We start from the raw sequence: 22109 nt of genomic DNA, 5'->3' as shown, positions 1-22109 counted from the left end.
ACCCACCTAATTTACACATCCCTGAACACTACAGGCAATTTTGCGTGGCCAATCCACCTAGCCTGCACATCTCTGGACTGTGGGAGGAAACCGGAGCATCCGGAGGAAACCTGCGCAGACATGGGGAGAATGTGCAAACTCCACACAGACAGTCGCCTGAGGGTGGAATCGAACCCGGGTTCCTGGCACTGAGAGCCACCATGCTGCCGTAAAAGTAGGAACGCCACACAAGCTTCAAGTCAGAACACAAAGCGTCACACTCATGGCTGGAAACGTATAGAGTTGGTCAGTATCGGGAATGAACCCATGACCTTGGCATTATTAGCACCACACTCTAATTAGCTGCACTAACTGACCACTGCAAACATGAAGGCTCAGCCAGGATTTGAACACTGGACCTATTGCACTTCTATACAGTACAAGGCCCAATGCAAGAATCATACCCCTAGACAAATGAGCCATTTTGCTTGGGAAAAAGTGAAAAATCTCCATTTTCAGTCCAAAAACATAGGAAGACCACTATATAGTATTTCTACTTAACAGAATAAAAGGCTCTAAAAGAAGGAAAACACGGTATTGCTATACTGCACAGTTTAAAAGCCTTAAAACAAGGAAAATAAAACAGCATTGCTATTTACAGAAGTAATAATCTTCAATAACTGGAATGAGTGTGTTGTGTTATGAAGGAAGGTTAGACAGGCTAGGCTTGTACCTGTTGGAATTTAGAAAAGTGACTTCATTGAAACATACAAGATCCTGAGGTTTTTGACAGGGCAGATGTGGAGAAGATGTTTATAAATTCTGAGGAAGGGTCACCGGACCCGAAACGTGAACTCTGTTCTTTTCTTCACAGTTGCTGCCAGACCTGCTGAGCTTTTCCAGCAACTTCAGTTTTTGTTCCTGATTTACAGCATCCACAGTACTTTTGGTTTTTATTTAAGATGTTTCTTCTTATGGAAGAATCTAGTAGCAGGCTCCCTGTTTAAAACTAAGGAGCCACCCATTTGAAACAGAGAACAGGTGATTTTTTCCTGACAAGAGGTTGAGTCTTTAGAACTGTCGTCCTGAAAAAGTTGGGAGAGCAGATCTTTGAATATTTTTAAGGCAGAAATGCATAGATTCTTAATAAAAGCTGGAAGAACTGTAGATGCTGAAAATCAGAAATAAAAACAGAAATTGCTAGGAGATTGCTTGAAATTATAATCAGATCAGGCCTGTGGGGCTGAATGGCCTACTGCTGCTCTCTATTGATATGTTGAAGGGAAAGAGCTTACAGTACCATTGAGATACTGCAGAACTGGAAAGCTTAAAAGAAAGAAGAATAAATAATCGCAATAGGAAGACATGCAAGGAAAATAAACTACTGCAAGATTTAATGACAAAGTAGTCCCAAATAGGACACAGGATTGAAAATCTTGAAGAAGACATTCATGAAGGTACAAAATTGCTTTAAATTTAAATACTTAACCATAATCAGAATATGTAAATAAACACAATTGCATTCACAATGACAATGCTGATGATGTTATAAATCAACATATATTCTTTTGAAGATGTTTGAAAAATACATTTTGACAAATACAATAATCTGATAACAAATAAAATTATTGAAAGAGCAAAATTTGATGGAAGAGCTCAGCATCCAGATAAACTGTAAAGAATTTCATAAATGATCTCAACGGATTTGTGGAAAACTGCGACAATGGAGCTTTGAAATCACAAGTCATGAAAGTTGGAATTGTTATTGGAATTATTGATGAGTGTTTGCCAGTTTTAATTCATTCAAAAGAAGATTTGACTTTAGAGAAAACTGTTTAGATTGTGCTGGAATCAGCAACCAAGATAAAATGCAGACAAAAGGACAGTCTTTTTTATTGAGTGCAACAGGACCTATCTACTTTTTGTGGTGCAAAAACTCTGCAAACACAAATGGAAGCCAAAACAAAGAGCTTTTCAAAGAACGAATACTAAGAGTCAGAGTTAGTGCTGTGAATCAAAAAAGCCTCATAAACACAAGCAGTGACCAGCTATGACAAAATAATGCTACATCTGCAGAACTGCAGATAACTTTCCGAGCCTGTGTAGAATTAGGATGAAGTTTCAGAGTAGCAATAGGTTAAATGTCTACTCATACAAATGTGTTAATGCAATTGAAACTCCAGAATTATAAAAATATACCCAATGTTATTATGGGGGAATGGGGGATCCAAACAATTTAAGTCTAACAGAACCTGTTTATGTCAATGGACATCACCAATTTTAAATCTGACACAAGGGTGAGGACCACTGTCTGGAAGTTTGTATATCATGGCAGAAGAAACAGAAGTTACAGGCTCAGAGGTAAAACTACAAGGTCCATGTGGCATGACTCCCGAGAGTGTGATATACTACAGAACAGGAGTACCTTTGAGAAAGGTTATCCATAAATTGTGCACAGGATTAGGGAACACTTGATACTAAATACTGCTGTTAAAAAAATGTTAAAAAGGTTATTAAATATTATGCCTCCAGTTACCCAGGGAGATTCCACATTCCTTAATGAATCAAGTTCAAAAGCAAATTGAAGAAATAGCCAGATAGGGTGTAATTTCTCTGGTGACAAAACCAACTGAATCGTGTTCAGGCATGGTTATTGGAACCAAACCTAGTGGAGCCATCAGAATATGCATTGACCTAACACAGCTCAACAAGGTGGGTGATACATGGAGAAACAGTTGAGAAATATGATCAGAAGCTCCATAGGGGTTTGAAATGCTTATAGGAAGACAGGCTTATCCTCAACAACGTGTAAATTTTCCGAGGAACCAATTCACAGAATATCAGCAAGAATGGAATAATGCCAGACCCACAGTAAACGATGGTTGTTAATGAATGTCTCGCTTGGTTCATAACTTGCAAGAATTTCTAGGCATGGTACACAATTGGTGAAACTTTTTGCCCCACTTGGCAATGGTTACTGAACCCTTGAAGCAACTCTTCATGAAGACACAGGGATGGTATTGGAGGATGCTTTTCAAAAGATCAAGGACACACAGACATCCACGGATGCCCTGGCCTATCCTTTCCATCTATCACAGAAGCTAATGTTTTAGCTACAAAATATGGGCGGCAGTGCTCTTTCAGAAGTAAACAGATGTTGGCAATTGATGTATGATGCGTCCAGAGCATTTACAACATTTACAACAATTGATAAGGAATTTGTTCAGGAGATTGCATTGTATATCATGCCACAGTGGTACAGTGGCCAGCAATGTAACAGTCTCATTCAAATACAACAGGAGCAACTAAAGAAGGACTGAGAGCTTGTTAGTATTAGCAAGATCAAAGGCCAATGGGTTGACAATGAAGATCAATTCTCAGCAATCCAGCATTTCACAACCCGAGATTGTTTGCTGGTGCTTGAAGAAAGGCTAGTCATTTCAGCTTGAGAGGCAAAATATCCTGAACAAGTAACATCAAGGATACTTGAGGATTATCCTTGCCAAGGCTTGGCTGAATGTATAGTAGCCAGAAAACTTAAAGGAAAGCCAGCATGAATGTACAAAAGGGAAATCATGCTTGACAAATCTATTGATGTTTTTTGAGAACATAACTAATTGAATTGATAAAGGGAATCCAGTGGATGTGGTTTACTTGAACTTTTTAATAAGATCCCACATAAGAGATTAGCATGTAAAATTAAAGCACGTGGAATTGACTTTGACATGGATACATAACTGGCTGACAGGCAGAAAACAAGAGTAGGAATAAATGGGTCATTTTCTGAGTTGGGTCATTTTCTGAGTGGCAGCCAGTGACTAGTGGGGTATCACAGGGATCAATGCTTGAACAAGATATTCACTGTATATATATTGATGATTTAGATGAGGGAGTTAAAAGTAATGAGTTGAAGTTAGCAGACAGCACAAAGGTGGGTGGGAGAATGAACGGTTAGGAGGATGAAGAGAAGCTTCTGTGTGATTTAGATGAGTTGAGTGCATGGACAAATGAATGGCAGATGAAATGTAATGTGGCTGAATGTGAGGTTATCCACCTTGGTAGCAAAATGAGGAGGATGAATTATTATCAGAATTGCAACAGATTAGGAAATAGGGAGGTGCAATGAGCCCTGAGTGTCTTGTACAGCAGTCACTGAAAGTAAGCATGCAAATATAGCAGGCAGTGAAGAGGGCAAGTGGAATATTAGCCTTCATAGCAAGAGGATACGCATACAGGATGTCTTGCTGCAATTGTAAAGGCCTTGGTGAGACCATACCTGGAATATTATCTGTGGTTTTTGTCTCCTTATCTGAAGAAGTATATTCTGATTATGGAGGGATTGCCACAAACGTTTACCAGATTGACTCCTGGAATGACAGCGTTGATATTGAAGAAGACCTGGATTGGTTAGGACTACATTTACTGGAGTTTAGAACAATGAAGGAGGGATCTCATAGAAACCTTTAAATTCTGGTAGAACTAGACAAGGCAAATGTAGAAAGGATGTTCCCAAGGACCAGGGAGTCCAGAACCAATTGTCACAGTCTAAGGATGTGTGGTTGGCCAATTCAGACTGAGATGAGGAGAAATTTCTTCATCCAGAGAGTGGTGAATCTTTGAAATTCTCTGCCACAGAAAGCAGTTGAGGCAAACACATTGAATGTTTCCAAGAAGGAGAAAGACATAGTTCTTCAGAATAAAGGGATCAAAGGGACTGAGACAAAAGTGAGAACAGTGTACTGAGTAGGATGACAAGCCATGATCATACTGAATGGTGCAGTAGACTCGAGGGGCCAAATGGCCAACTCTTGTTCTTCTTTTCTATATTTCTTTGAGATTGTTTACCTCATAGCTGACTGTAAAACTTTCATATAGCAGGAATGGATCTCTGTTTCTGCTACTGCTTGGATCAGCTCAAGCCTCTTGCAGAGAGAAGACCGTGAGGCAAACTATCGGATTTGCATCCTACAAAGTGATTAGAATTTAATGGATGACGTTAGTCTTAAAAAGAACTGACTCAAATTGGCCCACTATAGTTGGTACATATATAAGTAGCCCATTTAGTGTGACTTACAATAGAGCGCTGCAGTTGAGCACCTCAAGTTTAGTGGAGGAAGGAGAAATGTATTTGGTTGCTTTTGCCTAAACAAAGCAGCTGATTGGTGAAAAGGGTTGGTAAATATTTCTGTGTAGAGCTGGATGAACACAGCAGGCCAAGCAGCATCAGAGGAGCAGGAAGGCTGCTTGGCTTGCTATTTTCATCCAGCTCTACACCTTGTTATCTCAGATTCTCCAGCATCTGCAGTTCCTACTTTCTCCGGTAAATATTTCTAGTCTTTTAAGTAAAAGTCGTCAGTTTGTTTTCAGGTCTCTAGTCTTTTTTTCTCTTCTTTTCTTATAAATTGCTTGTTAGGTATAAAATTGTTGCTGGTGTATTAAAAAAAAGTTACAAGATAGTGTAAAGAGTGGAGACTTTTTAAGTGATAAGGGCAGGGATACTAACATGATTAATTAATAACATAAACAACATAGAGTTAGCAAGCTGGATGATGTATTGTATTTGCAGTGTGTGGGAGCTGCTGGATACCATATGATCCATAATGAATAGATATGTAGCAAGCGTCTACAGCCCAAGCAACCTTACATCCAAGTAGAAGAGCTGGAGTCCGAACTGTAGATACTGCACCACATCAGGAGGGGCTAAACTCATTGAACACTTTGCTTCAGGAAGCTGTCATACCTATCAGACTTGATCGTTCAAACTTGTTTTATGATCAAGGATGGGAGGGTGTGATTCTAGGTGAAGCAGGTCTCGGGGCAGCTCTCAAGCAGTCTTAGCCTCTGCAATTATCCAACAGTAACAAAATCTTGATAACTGAGTGAGAACTGGGAGGAGGGTGAGGAAACTGGTCACAATATGTTAATACAGGGAGCTATTCAAATGGGGTGGAGGAAATAGGATTGTAACAGTGGTCCGGGATGGTATTGTTAGGAGGATAGATCATGTTCTCTATATCTGTGAGCTTGAGTCTGAAAGACATGTTGCCTACCTGGTGCCACAGTTGAAGACTCCTTGGAGCTGGGGAGTAACATGGATTTGTGATTGTCCACATTGGTAATAATTACATAGAAACTAGAAAGGAGGTGCTGCACAGATTACTCATCTTTAGTCTAATCCCATTTGAGCACCCTGTCTGAGGGAGTGCTACTCTTTTGACAATGCCCAATGCAGCCTGACATCCTCCCACGTGGGACTGTCACAAGCGGGCTCTGCTAATATTTCTGAAAAGAGAGATACGTTACTGGATCTTTTCGTCTTGCATTCATCAGGACAAACAAAAGAATGCCAAATTTTGAACGATCACAACAATTATGACTGCAGGAGAAAAGAGTGCTGATTGATTGGCAAGTCAATTCTGATTGGCAGAGGCATTATGCAGGAAAAGCAGTGGGGATCTGTTGGCACCCCATGCTATCAGATGATTCAAAAATGTTGCAAGGCTTGAACATATTTGCTTTGTTTTTATAGGACCAGTACATAACAATAACTGGTAATCTAATATTTCTGTTTGTGTGATGTTGCTGTGTGCAATTTGGCAGCCATGTTTTCTACATTACCAAATTGACTACACTTCAAAATTGCATTGAATGGCAAGTGTTTTGGGATATAGAGAAGGGTGCCACAAAGAAGAGAAGGGTGCCACAAAGAAGCAAGTTGTCACTGCTTGCTGCACTTTGCCCAGTAATCATACTGGGTTTACTTCAGAAAAGGTGATGCTCCTGGTTCACTTCGATATTTAAAGGCTTTTCAAATGACCTCGTTGCAGCTGGAGAATTACGTCCAGGAGAATATGAAGGCAGAGATAGTTCAGATCCAGCAGACTGCTGTCCAGAACCACACAGCTACTATCCTGGAGATTGGCACCAGTCTGCTGAGTCAGTCAGCAGAGCAAACACGCAGACTCACAGACGTGGAAACACAGGTAAGATCCCACTGGGGACGGGGAGGGGGTGGGAATGTTGTTGATGGGCAGGCGGAGTGTTTGGGGGAAAGGTCAATCAGCTGCTGCAAGGGGTACAAAATGTAACAGAAACCTTCATGCTTAAACTGGGCCAAAATAATACACGCACACACACACAAACAGAGTCTCTAGCACCTCATTCCAAATTAAATAAGAGCTTTGAAAAACATTCACTGGCAGAGATCACACAAGTCTGAGTGATTCTTGCAAATATGTCTCTGGTATCTTTATCTGGTTACAGCATGTTGTAAGAATTTTGTTTAAATTGGTTTGTGAGAGTGATCAGCTCTGCTGGCACAGAAACAAAGTTGAGGAAAATGTCAATAAATAATTTAAGATTGCGGGGATTCTAAAGCTTGTTCCTGAAGGAACGGGATGATTTTCACAGTCTTTGTGTTAACACCTAATACTCATCACATTTAATCACTTATTTTTCAACTCTTTCTGTTTGGGGGTGGGGACTGGTAGGAACTGGAATGGGGAGCTTGTTAAAGATGAAGAGATAAAGAATTAACCCATAAATCTAAAAGCTCCCTCTTTAAGATGATGCCAAAGTTTTGGATTCAGCCAGACGTTGGTAAAAATGACCCCGAGGTTTTTGTATACACATTCACACATACATTCACACACAGACACTCATGCACACAAACACACACACGCATGATGCAAGCACATATGTATTCACACACACACTGACATGCACTGACACACGTGCAAATGCATACACACAAGCACTCATATACATCTATGCACAAACATACACACACATCTGCACCCATGCACACTCATGCACACACACATGGGTGCACACACTTGCACATACATATACCCATGTACATACTCACTCACACACACTGCCAAACATACACACACTCTTGCATGTGCATTCACTCATACATACATTCCTACATACATTCCCACACGTGCATATGCACACTCTCACGGATGCACACATTCACACACATATACTGACACTCAGGGAAATACACATGCACACTCTCACTCACACATGCATAAATACACACATTGATGCACGTATGTACCCATGTGTATATGCACACATGCACTTACAGCTACACTCACTCGCATTCTCACATGTACTCACACTTCTAAATGCAGATTTTCACACGTGCATTTACATGCATTCTCAGAAACATTCACATAAGCGTACATAATTATTTCCTTGTAGGTTCCTTTTGAGATTTTCTCAAGGGATACTTTTTTGGGGGGGCTGCAATTTAGTTTTTCAGGTTTTTTTGGTTTTTGAGGTTCCTTTTTCATGGAAATGTTTATTCTCAGTAACTCAATGGTTAGGTGATGTGCTCTCATAGTAACTTTGGCTTCTGTATCAATGTTGATGCATGATGTATTTGGATTCACACAGAAGTAATTCTTTTTTAAAAAAGACATACATCTCCTCAATACGCATTATTACTCCATTGAACTTAAAAGCCAAAATACACAAGAAAAGCATTAATTCCCCAGACACTGTGGTATTTAAAGCCAGCCGGCACAAGGTAGCAACAAATGCTTATTTTTGAAAAAAAAACACATACAAAAGTATATACAAAAATCTATCACATTTGCCTTGAATTGGTGTGCTCACAGCTAAGTGGTTGCAAGTTTATCTCTAATTAATGCTGTATCTCAAGTGAGACAATATGAGATAACGCATAAAGGTTAATCTTTTTAAATAAAACTATGCAGTATGAAATTAATTAGTTGGCATAGTATTCATTACAATAGCATCCATTTCATTTTCCTCTATAGTAGCTTCTGAACTTCTGAAACTTTACACAGGAAAGGCCATCTGCATTTACTAGGAACTAATTTCTCATAGGAACTTCAGATTTTCCTGGTTACTAGTTAGCTGAGTATCCATTGTTGAAAGGTTTAAAACTGCTATTTCCCCTTTCCAGCCCTTCTCTTCCATTGTAAATTCGCACTCCCTTTTACAGCCCCCATCCTACTCCCAATTGTAACTCCTCTTTCTGAACAGCTCCTCTCCTGACCGCTGCCCGTCTTCTCTCCTTTTGCAGTCCCTTACTTGCCTCTGCAGTCCCTCCACCTTTTCCCATTGCCTCTCCCCTTCTTGGATACCCTGTCTCCTCTTTGCAGCTCCTTCTTCCACTTTTCAGCTTCAATTTAATCTCTGCTCCCCAATCTTGCTCAGTCCCTGGCTCCTAGTTACTCTTCCCTACACCCATCACAGTCCTGGGCAGCCTTGCCTGCCCGCCACCACACCACAACTCAGCAGCCTTAATCCCTTGGCAGCAGACACACACACTCTCACAGTTGCACATAGATACACACACAAATGCTCACATAGATGTGTACACACGCACATACACAGACAAACACACAGACGCACACACCCAATCACACACAATCATTCACTGCTGCAGACTCGCACCCAAGCAAACGCGTAAAACCTTCTTTCAGAATTTGGATCAATGTAGAGTTCCAGGTTTTTCCGGGATTTATGGTTTGAATTTTTCTGATGCAGCACTACCATTTCCAAGTGACTTACCAAACACCCATGAGAAACTCAGTCTGGTGAGTATCCTTCACAAGTTTAGGACGTGAACACAGGCCATCCACGGGAATAGATTAACTGAATGCTGCCTGGGTTTGTCCAAACCCACTGTGAACATGCTTTCCATTGAGTAGTGGGGGTCCCTGGGGGTTCGAATAGGCTCCCTAACCCAGAGGCACTGAGGTTAACACCCACAATGTCGCATTTGGCTGGGTATTGGCAATCTTATGATGGGAAAGCATATCAAGACATGTAGAGTCTAAGTGTGTCTATTGAATAAAGATACAGGTTATCATAATCTAATTGAAAGCTGGGAAAAATTTGATGGGCTGAGCAGCCTCCTCTTATTCCAGTGTTCCTTGATCAGCTGTCTCAATGTAGAAAGTGTAAAGTACCTGTACATTCACGGTCCAAATGGTAACATAATGAACAACAATGCAGGGATTTTGCCATGAGAGATAGCGAGAACTGCAGATGCTGGAGTCAGAGATAACACAGTGTGGAGCTGGAGGATTTTGCCATGTTCTTTTTATCTCCTATGTTTAATAATTACTTTAGTCTGTTTCTGTGAATAACTGTTTCATTCTGAAGTGCTGAGAGAAAATAAATAAGTCACAAGAATAATGATTTATGAACTTACATTTAGGTCTTGAACCAAACCTCAAGGCTCGAAATTCAGCTTTTGGAAAATTCCTTGTTTACATACAAGCTGGAGAAACAGCTGATTCTTCAGACCAATGAGATCTATAAGCTGCATGATAAGAACAGGTAGGCTCATTATATCCATAAGATTGTATTATTGACAGTGCACTACTTGATGATAAGAGACAACTTACAAGGTTCCCATTTCTGAAACAAAAGTGGGGACATTCTCACACTGGGTTATAGCTCAAGGTGATTGATAGTAAATGAACAGTCCCCAGTAATTGGACGGACTTCTGATTTGCTGTCCTCAGTAGTATTGTGGTTAGTATCCCTGCCTGTCACACGGGAGACCAGGGTTCAACTCCCTGCTGGGGAGGCTCTAAATGTTTAAGTGTCATGGTGGCTCAGTAGTTAGCAATACTGCCTCACAGTGCTAGGAGCTCGGGTTCAATTCCAGCCTCGGGTGACTGTCTGTGTGGGTTTCCTCTGGGTGCTCTGGTTTTATCCCACAGTCCAAAAGCTGTGCAAGGTAGGTGGAGTGGCTATGTTATAGTGCCCGGGGTGTTTAGGTTAGGTGGGTTAGACTAGGGGAATGGATCAGGGTGAGATGCAGCGTGGGCTTGTTGGGCTGAATGGCCTGTTTCCACACTGTATGATTTCAAAGTATAAGCTTTGCATTTTTGCCCAGGAAAAGTTTCACCCCTTCTTAGCTTGATTGGAAACTCTGATTTCTTCAGCCGAAATTGTTCATTTGTCTCATTGTACAGACCAGGCAACAGCTGTTGCAAGTGCAAGTGGTGTGGATAGTACGGCCATAGTCAGCCTTCCCTGAACTAAAATTTATCCGGTTACATTATTTCAGATTCAATCTGCAGCAGTTGTAAAATCATTAGGACCACTGTTCCCCTTAATTTGTTTTTGGTGTGCATGGAGATTTATTTACATGTATGGTCATTTTTAGTTTTTTTTGCACATCCATGCATATGTCTTAAAAGGGTTGAGGCGTGCATGAGCTACATGGTACCTCTGGGTTCCTGCATAATGTACAGCTTTCAAAGACCATTAGTTGGGCCTGGAGTGTAGCAAATCTAAGCTCAATAACCAATCAGCACAGTAGAAAGAAAAGCAAAGATTTCTATTTCTATATCATCCTTCACAAACTTTGGTTAGCTCGAAGTACTTGACAACCAATTATATACTTCTGAAATGTTGGCACTTTTGCAAAGTAGGAAACACAGCAGCTAATTTTCACACAACAAGTTTCCACAAACAGCCATGTGTTGTGTCCAGATAATTTCTTTAAAGGTATGTATTTAAACTGTATAGTTGACCCAGGGAGAACTCCCCAGCTCTTCTTTCATTAGTGCCATGGAATCTTTTACCGCCTCAGAGGGCAGACAGCATCTCATTTTAACAAATCATCAGAGAGACAGCACCTCTGACAGTGCAGCAGCCCCTCTGTTTTGCCATTCAGTGTCAGCCTGGAATTTGGGGTTGAGTCATAGAGTGGGATGTGAGCCCCCAACTCTGACTCCAATGAGTCAGCAGAGGGAATACAGTCAGTGAATAATGAGTCAATCAAGAAAATACATAGTAATAGGAGAGTCTAAGTTCCTTTTGTACAGGGATGAGGTGGTCGACACGTTGAAGGATGCTGTGAATATTCCTCATGTTTGGGCATGTCCAGAGGGTTAAATGAAACTTGTAATGCTATTGGGTATGAACAAGCTATGTCATCATTCTCTCCAGCAGTAAGCAGAGTGGGGTGTAACTCAGTCAATACTTTGCTTCCCCACATACACCTGACACAACCCTCAGTTAAACGTGACTGGATGTTTAGCTCCATCATTGAATCATAGAACCATATTACATAGAAAGAGGATATTCAGCTGGTCATGTCAGTGTCAGCTCTTTGATAGAGCTATCCAATCAGTCCCAGTTTCCAGCTGTTTTCCCAAAGGCTTGTACGTTTTACCTTTCAAGTTATTATTGTATCGAAGTCCCTCCACATTCTGGATCATTGCATAATTTTATTTCCCCTCATCTCAGCCCCTAATTCTTTTGTCAATCATCTTAAATGGTTGTCCTCTAGTCAGCAAGCAATGCAAGATAGTTCTTGAGATGGAAAATGTAATGCGTTTGTTAAAATGAATGATGTTGCGTTGAATTGAATCTAATTAGCTTTACTGTCACAAGTACTCGAATAAGTGCAGTGAAAAGTTTACAAGTCACCACCTATGGCTCCATCTTAATACAAGATACTTAGGTACAGGTTGTTCAGTACAATTTCTAAAAAAATGAGAAAAATAAAGAAATAAGTTCAGAACAACAGTCCTTCCAAACCAGTTCATGCTGGCACCAACCTCTAGTCTGCACCAGGCCTTGACTCCAGACTGTTGGGTTGTTTGACTAATTCCAAGAGGGAGGTTAAGAGGATTTTCAATCAGTCATTTGGGAGAAAAAGGGATGAGTGAAGTAGCTTTGGACTGAGAGATCACTGTGGTTCAGTCTGAATCCACGCACTCTGAATATTAAACAGTTACGGTGAAGTTATTTCGTCCTGTAGATATTCACTTCAAAATGACAAGTCTGTTACATGTAGAATAGCCCTAATGAACAGCCCTGACTTGTTGTACAACTTTGTTAGTTTCTATAAGGAGAACCTCACTCTACAGGTGAGGGGAAAAAGGAACATGCTAACTGGGTAAGTGAGGGAGGAGGAACATAAGCATCAACATGAACCGGTTGGGCCAAATGGCCTGTTCCTGTGCTGGGCAGCTCATTTTCTTCCAATAAAGCACCGATTCTACCGTTTAGAAGCAAAAAAGAAAATAAATTTGAACAGTTTTACGCGAAAACCTTAGCTGGGACCTGAGGCAGTTTTTATTTCTAGAACCTATTTACACAACTCACACAGCATTTGATGCCATTAATCAATCTGTGCTTTGAGTTAATGAGCACTTCACGGGGGTAACAATACAGGAATGTTTGGCAGTCTTGCTGAAATATTTCTGCTCACTCTGTCAGCATCCTCTGGTTACTTCTGTTTTAAATACCCAGAATGGAAGATCGTAAACTCACTGTAAGTGCAAAGGAACTGCGCTTCAAAATTACAGTGCAGTTGGGGGGAAGCAGAGAAGGAGCAGATCAGATTTCTAGTCTGAAGCTTCCTCGTTTGAGGTGTGAATCTGACCACTTTATTGTTCCTGAATTGGTGACTGGCTGGAGGGAGCAGAACAGAGTTACATCAGATTCTAGAGCTCAATGATGAAGAAACACCTAATGAAAAATTACCTTCTGAAAATCCCCAGGATTTGAAAGATTACTCCTTAGTTTTCTCAAAGCGGGAAACATGATACTTCTTCATTAAAGTTGGTTTGTATCCAAGATTACTTAAGCAAGTTTGGGCATTATTTTGACAGATGAGAGCTTTACTTACCAATGTCATTTCTAAATTCTGGATTGATATCAACTTTAAGAATCATTGTTACTGTGGTATTTGATGTAGCTCTGGAACTTTCCTTTCTCAGCCCTAGTTTTCATTATTCCCAATGATACATGACTAAAGCAAAAAGAATGCAATGACAGAGCATTTAATATATTTCCTTGCATTTGAAGAAAGACTTACATTTTTCAAGCACATTTGCCACCTCAGGACATCCCAATGCTCCATACAACCAATGAAATACCTTTTTGGGGTGTACTTACTATTGCAATGCAGAAAATGCAGCAGCAAATTTGTTCACTGCAAGTGCCCACAAAAAGCAATGTTAATGAACAGGCAAACTGCTTTACTGTTGATGGTTGGAGACAAGGTACATTGGACAAAAAGTATCTAATGATTTTGTTTGTTTGGAGAGATGTCCGAACCAGGGAAGTTGATTGCCAACAATTTTGTGCTGATATAACGTATAAAAAATGCAGTGTTTTATTGTGTTGCATGTTTCCATGTTAAGCACATATTTGTTTACATAGACAGTAAACACATTGCTTTTTGAATGTTTACAGATCTAAAAATTATAGGCCTTTAATAAAATTCCTTCTCTCTCTCAAGAGCTGACCATTGTAATGTTCCCTAAATCGGTTTACCAGCACAGCATAGAACAGATTAAAGAAATATGCATTAAAATATGGCAGTTATCTTCGATTTCATTTAGGTTTCTTTAAACGGCTCAGTTTCTTTGAGCTATGATGGAATTCTTGCACCTCAGGTTTCATTGCAGGTTCCCTACCAACTATCAGTAGAGATCCCTCAATACAGAATCTCAGTGCAGATCCCTTATTATGGGATCCGTATCACATGTCCATGCTGATCCCCTATTACAGGTCTGCAATCAACTATCAGTACAGGTCCCTCATTACAGACTCCCTGTTTATGTCAGTTTAGACCTCTCAGTACAAGTATCAAGTATCAGTACAGTCCCTCAGTCCAAAGTCCATATCAACTACCAGTCCGGACCCTCAGTATAGACTCCCCATCTACATCAATGCAGACCGCTCAGTACAGACTTGCTATCAACTATCAGTGCTGGTTGCTCATTACAGTCTCTTGATATTACAGACTCCCTAGCAATCATCAGAGCAAATCTTTTGTTTCTGGGCCTCCTCCAGTCTCACAATGACACCACCCGCAAACTGGAGGAGCAGCATCTCATATTTCGCCCTGGGAGCCTACAGCCCAATGACCTGAACATGGATTTCACCAGTTTCAAAACCTCCCCACCCTGGCCTCATTCCATGCCCAATCCTTCCTCTCATCCCTGCCTCCTTGACCTGACACAGCCTGTCCATCTTCTTTCCCACCTATCCGCCCCTCCCACCTCACTGACCAATCCCCACCACTCCCTACCTGCTCTCAACTATCACCATCCCACCTACCTTCCCCAGCCCTACCCTCCTCTCTATTTATTTCTGAGCTCCCTTACCCCCTCCCGCCATTTCTGAAAAGGATCCCGACCCGAGACATCAACTCTCCTGCTCCTCTGATGCTGCCTGGCCTGCTGTGTTCCTCCAGCTCCATACTGTGTTATGTCTCCTTTCTAGCTCTCTTTTGTTTTCATTGCCATTGTTCAGACTGGGAATCCAGTCAGCTGAGAAATAAGCAGCATTTTTCCTTCTCTTTGTAATTGTCCTGTACTAATTCTACACTCAGATAAAGCTGATTTGATCTGTTGCCTGTCTCCACATCTGTTGTGCAATGAAAGTGCTAATTTAAACCTTGAGGTGGTGAGACAATGTGATTTGTTATTCATCCAGGGTCAGATTACATATTCTCAGGGCTCGTCTGTAAACCCCAGTCTAGTAAAATACAAATGTGTATCGAAATTCATAAAGAACCACATTGGCAGAATATTTACATGCTGCATTAATAATGTAAATTATACCACAATATATTACACATAAAGACAGCGTATTTGCACAGGGCACTGAGTTAACTCATCTTTGTTATATTGCCAGCAAATAGTAGGCCTTAAAAATGTATAAGCTGCTAATGTTTTGTGTTCAGTAAACTTGTCAGCTTGCCTGTCACCTGTACCTTATCGTGAACTCAAATGTCTCAAATCTACTCCATACTGAATTGCATATTAGCTCCGTATTAAATGAGGTGTTAAACAGAGGCTCCATGTCCTTTCTGAAGTAAAAGATCTCATGACATATATCTTGAAGAAGAATAGGGGGTTCTCCCTGGTGTCCCAGCCAATATTTATCCCTCAACCAACATCACTAAAACAAGATTAGCTGATTATGAGTCACATTGCTGTTTGTGGGACCTTGCTGTGCACAAGTTTGCTGCTGTGTTTCCTACATTACAGCAGTGACTGCATTTGAAAAAGTACTTAGTTGGCTGTAAAGGGCTTTGGAACTCCTGTGGGAGTGATGAAAGGTGCTACACAAATGCAAATCTTGCTTTCTTTCAACCCTTCCAATCCCCACTTTCTCAGCTTTCTGGAACAGAAACTTCTAGAAATGGAAGGCCGGCATAAAGAGGAGATTGAGACGCTAAGGCAGGAGAGGAGCAGCCTCCAGGACCTAGTCCTCCGTCAGAACCGGGTCATCGATGAGCTGGAGGCAAGACTGAACCGAGTTACTGCCAACAACACCAGCTTGCAGAGACAACAACAAGAGCTGGCTGACACGGTGCAGAATCTCCTGAAACTGGTCTCGCAAGGAGGAGGAGGAGGTGAGCGATGACTCTAAATAGTCACTTATGAAGCACATGGTTCCTCAAAAGAAAGAGTCAAGCTGAGAGCCGAGCCCTCAGAGATGGTTGGAGAGTGACACCCAGCCAATGCGTCCGAGGGTAACATCCCTCGCTGTATGTCTGTGGTAGGACTTATTCCATTTTCAAAATGGAAATCGGATAAAAACAAGGCTGATACCAGAACTGTGAGGATTATACCTGGCAGGAGGGGATGGGCAGGTTGGGCTTTATTCTTCTGAAAAGAGAAGGCATGTATAAAATTATGAAAGGCTTTGATGGAACAGACGCAGAGCATGGATCAACTTGTGGGAGGATTTAAACTCAAGGCTCGCAGTTTAAGATAGCCACTAAGAGATTGAATTCAGGACAAAAAGACATGTTTACTGAAAAATTGGTAAGAAAGTCGAACTCACTAGTGCAGTGACTGGTTGAAGCAGGGAAAGGGAGGCTAGACAAGCATAGGAGGGAAAGGGGAAGAGAGGATGAGGAAGTTTAGATGAGGAAGTTTCACAGGAGGCTCAAGTGAAACATAAACAATATCATGGACCTCTGAATTATATACCCTATGTAATCCTAGATTGATGCCTCCTTTTGTATTTTTATTCAAACCACATTTCTGCTCTTCCCCTATGATCCTGCACAACTCACAACAGTTCGATGTGAGAGACCAAGGCAGTCAGCTCCGTTTTGCTTGCTCTGTTTAATTAATCTTCGTTGCCAGTTACTACAGGGAGGAAGCAAGTGCTGCCTGGTTTGCTATCTCCCTGGCTTCCTGTCTGGAGTCTCCCCTTAAGGTGGAGAATGTGCTGCTATCAGTTACACTCTGACTATTAAACATATAAGGAATAAAACTGTTCTTTGAGAAGTTTTGAGGTATTACTGTATTAATGTGCATCAAATTTGCACTTTTATAGTGGCCAACACAGTCAAGGAAGTACTCCTTGAAGCATAACCAATGTTGTAATGTAGCAAATGTGACAATTGATCAGATAGTGCACAGCAAGATCCCACTGATAGCAATGTTCTAAATGCCAGTCAACCTGTTTTTAGTGATGTTGATTTAAGAGATAAGTATTGATAGGGTGTGGAAGCTAATTCTGCAGCCCTTTTTCAAAGCATTGACTGCGGGATCTTTCACATCCAGCTGAGAGGGCATGCGTGGCCTCAACTTAATGTTCTTATCTGAAAGACAACAACTCCAATCACATGACACTTCCTCAGCATAGACTCTCTGAAAGTATAGTGTTCCCTTAGTGCTGATCATCTGACAGTTTAATACTTTCTCAGTACTGAGCCTCTTACAATGTAGCACTCCCTCAGTACTGACTCTCTGAGAGTGCGATGCTCCTTCAATACTGACCCTCTGACAGTGTGATGCTCTCTCAGCATTGACCCTCTGACAATGCAGCATTCCCTCAGTACTGACCCTCTGACAGCGCAGCACCCTCTCAGTGCTGACCCTCTGACAGTGTGGCACTCCCTCAGTACTGACCCTCTGACAGCGCAGCTCTCCATTAGTACTGACCCTCTGACAATGCAGCACTCCATTAGTACTGACCCTCTGACAATGCAGCACTCCGTTAGTACTGACCGTCTGACAGTTCAGAACTCTCTCAGTACTGACCCTCTGACAATGTAACACTCCCTCAGTGCTGACCCTGTGACAATGCGATACTCCCTCAGTACTGAACCTCTGACAGTGCAGCACTCCCTCTGTACTGACCTTCTTTCAGTATAGCACTCCCTTAGGACTGACCCTCTGACAGTGTGATGCTCCTGCAATACTGACTGTTTGACAATGTGACACTCCCTCAGTTCTGATTCTGATGATACAGTATTCCCTGAGTACCGACCATCCGAGAGTGCAGGGCTCCCTCAGCACTCACCATTGCTCAGTACTGACCTTCTGACGGTGAAGACTACTGCAGTTGTCTCAGAGTCCAACCATCCCCAGTCAATGCCATAGCAGCATTAGTGGTGTTTGATACTAACAGTATTCTGCTGTGAAGCCAAACTGCTGTTCTCCCTGTCACACCACTGAGTCGTGGTATATGGATTTCAGTGCTGGTCCGATGCCAGCTGTGTAAGTCATACATCCCAAAGTCTGGAGGATCAAATCAAACAGCATATCTCTTCAACTGTTCGCAACAAGCAGGATACTGACTGTACACAATCACCCTGTGTAAAGCACACTACTTAGTATCATTTGTTAGGTGTTGAATAATATTTGCCGCAGAGTCTTCAGTGTGTGAAGAATTATTCTGGCAACCAAGTTAAGATTGTCAGTTGGGCTTGCAGCACTTGTGTGCATTGGAAGTTACATATCTTAATACACATTGCCTTGTTCTTTGAAGACAGAAAGAACATATACACTGCACCCATTTCAATGCAACAAAATAGTTTAAAGCCATTTTCTGGTCAGAGCAATGCCTTGACCAGTTTAAAATTTAACCAAATCCTTGCCATTAACTATCAATTAACATTAATTGGTTCATTCTCCAATAATCAGAGAACATTTGCAAATCAGTCAGCAATCTCCTTTCATAGAGACTGTTGTTTTCCCTTTGGTATTTCCTGTGACTTTCCTGTTATCCAGAAATGTATTGGTGTCTAGTGTCAAGCTTTAACTGGCTAGCATTTGACTTAATATTTAGGGCAAATAAACAAAAGTATCCAAGGAAAATTGAAAATAAACATTAACCTTTTGAACAACATGTGACTGTCCTCCCATGTTTGCATGTAGCAGTGTCCTGGAGGTTAAGTTTTATCTCTCGGAGACTCTGGTGTGGCTATCCCTAGATCAGTGTATGGTTTCCAATTACAAACCCTTTAAACACTACTTGTGATCTCACTTGTAAAATCTTCTCTTGTGTCTATCAGTTTCCTGCTGTTCTAGTAAGTAGTTTGTAACCTGCAATCTGACAATCACAAAGGTAATTCCTCTCTTCTCAGTGCTTGATCTATGTTTAATATGCTCTGTGGTAATTTGGTCTTTTTATTTTCTGCTCGGTTTCAGTCCTGTTGAAGTGTTTGTATCAGAAACCTTGTTTCCTGAATTTCCTGTTTCCTTTTGTGTTTTCCCTCATTTGTTTAGTTTCCCAGAATGAGATAACTTGAAAGGTGGCTGAACATTTTGGTCCAGGATGAGTACCCAGTGAGTGACATTTACCTGTCCCCCATATTGCCTCCATTGAATTGGTGAACTGAATTCAGGTGTAGCTTTAAGACCAGAGTGTCTTCTACACATTCACACACTATGGCTTCAGTGCAGCTGATACGATCCAATGATCAAAGTGACAGCTATAAAACACAGTTTGCATTGTAGCCTGGGTGGCAGTCTTAGGACACAGAGCTGGGAGGGTAACATGAGCCGCTCCTGATCTCTGACTATCTCATTGCAGATTTGTGATGGCCAGAGTTTGATGACAGATGAAACTCAATGTTCTCCTGCATGTCACCTTGCACCTGCTCTGGTTCCACTCAAAGGTCATCGGGTGATGCGTTGATCCCGAGTCATACACCTGGAGTCTCTCGGGAATGCTTTCAAAGGTCTTGTCTTTGCCTCTGTGCATTTGCAGCAGCCAATCCTGGACCAGAGAAGAGTTTACCTGTAAGCTTTGCCACCTTTCCCATACTCGGAAGGATATTTGAAGGGAATCACAACAGTCTGACAGTCCACCTGCGTTTGCCTTCTTAATTAAACCCAATTTCAGGGTGCATCCTACAACCTATGTAATTTTAAGTCATGATGATGCAACAAAATGATGTGAATTGTGGCAAATTTTAAGATAAAAACTTCCTTATTTCCTAAGACAATCAATCGAGTTGACGAAGATTCTGATTATCTGTGATAGCTCATTACGCGTGCTTGGGGAAATGGGACCATAATGGTAATGTCACTGATCAAGTAATACTGAGCCCTAGGCAAGTGTTCTCAGGCTTTGGGTTCAAATTCCACCATGAAAACTGAATTAAATAAAGTTAAATTCAATTAATAAATTATGTGAATATCATTGATCATTAGTTTGCTAATGTTCTTGAGGGAAGGAAATCTTACCTGGGCTGGCCTACATGTGACTCTAGACACACAGCAAATGTAATTGAATCTCAATTGCCCTCTGAAATGGCGTACAGCCACTCTGCTTGACAGCAATTAGGGATGGGCAACAAATTTTGGCCTTGTCACTGATCTGTGCAGCCTGTGAAAGAATAAAAAATACTGCAGAAAAATAGACAATTGGAAGGTAAATCGTGGAATTTTCCCGCCTCTGAACAGTGTGGGCATTGGAGAGAAAGTGGGGAAATTATGGTGAGGATGGAAAAATTAGATCCTCCCTGCTGAGGAAGAAAAGAGTACAGTTTTTGTTATAAGATTTCAACAACTAGATTAGAATCTCACTAGTAAGTGGTGAGGGGCCTATTTGCAAGCATTTACATCTCATTATTATTTAATCTCACCTTATTTGTACGTGTGTTGCTATTTTCGCAAGCAATGGAAAAAAACTCAATTGTACCAATTTCTGACTTGAAAGTCATAATGCTTACTTGGTGGCTGTAGCTCATCGGAGTCCTCTACACCTTGGCCAGCATTCCCCAACACTTCATAGAAGTTTTCGATCATTGAAGACTTCTGGTACAATGGTGGTGGAGTATGGCTTCTGAACCTGGGGCTCATCTGCTCCGTCCGCTTTTCTTTTTTCATTTCTTTTCTTTCTTTTCTCTCTTCTCTCATTTTTGTTTCTGTTTTATTTTGTTTTACTTACCTCTTGGTGAAGACTTCAATTGCAGTGACAGCATTGGTAGCAGTGAATGGGCCCAGCAGCATGCACTCAAGTAGGCTCAGCAGCACGAACTTGTGGCGGTTGTGCTGGAGGCGAGTTTGGGGTCTTGGTGACTACTGCGTCATTGAGGCAATCCTAGCGCATCTCAGGGCTCTTAGCTTGCTCTTAGTACTTACTCACTGTGTGTCCACTTGGATGCACACAGCACCTCTACCTTGCCTTGCCTTTTCTGCATTGCCATTTCATTCAGAACTTACAGGCTGACAGTAGTTCTGTGTTGCCTGGCCTTTGAGCAAAGGAAAAAAGTCAGGCAGCTTATCATGTTTGCGAAATGATTGTCAAAAGGGCAGAAATATTGCTGTACAGAATCTCACAGCTATATCATCTGCCAGCAGCTTACACAATAAATGTTCTGCATGCGCTTCAGCTAAAATGCTGTATCTCAAAGACTAAAGGGAGTGGCCCTCCATCAAGTTAAGGGATACTGCTGTAGTCAGTCAAGGGCATCATCCAATATCTGTCTAATAGCTCGAATGTGGTTACTTGGTTAATCAAGGGAGTCAGGGTCAGGAATTCTGTCTCATTTCAATCTGGAGAGTGGGACGTGATTAGTCCAGCAGGTACAGTGTAACCAGTCTGTGGTTTAGTGGTAAGCCATGTGCAGAGCAGCACAGAGATCAGTTAGGGGCCTGGCCACTCATTAGTTGGGCCATCATTCCAAGTTGGTGAGGGGGTTGGTCCATATCCCTATGGTTAACTGAAAGTCAGAGGGGTTTATTAGGGCTCACTGCTGTGGTGGGGATGTCAAGAAGTCAGAGATAGTAGGAACCGCCGATGCTGGAGTCTGAGATAACAAGGTGTGGAGCTGGAGGAACACAGCAGGCCAGGCAGCATCAAAGGTGCAGGAAAGCTGACGTTTCGGGTCAGGACCCTTCTTCAGAAAT

At 41.6% G+C, this 22109-nt stretch overlaps 1 protein-coding gene across 1 annotated transcript in view; it reads left to right on the top strand.

The window, feature by feature from the left end:
• Positions 1-22109, top strand: part of angpt1 (angiopoietin 1) — a 177560-nt gene that overhangs the window by 108885 nt on the left and 46566 nt on the right. Inside the window, exons 2-4 of the mRNA XM_048595854.1 lie at positions 6807-6962; positions 10184-10305; positions 16125-16363. Of these exons, the coding sequence (XP_048451811.1) occupies positions 6807-6962; positions 10184-10305; positions 16125-16363 (517 nt within the window). The remainder of the gene's footprint in view (positions 1-6806; positions 6963-10183; positions 10306-16124; positions 16364-22109) is intronic.

The sequence above is a fragment of the Rhincodon typus genome, chromosome 4 (assembly GCF_021869965.1).
Source record: "Rhincodon typus isolate 14 chromosome 4, sRhiTyp1.1, whole genome shotgun sequence".
NCBI classification, from domain to species: domain Eukaryota; kingdom Metazoa; phylum Chordata; class Chondrichthyes; order Orectolobiformes; family Rhincodontidae; genus Rhincodon; species Rhincodon typus.
Note: the sequence above shows the minus strand (reverse complement) of the source record. Positions and strands in the feature narration are given on the sequence as shown.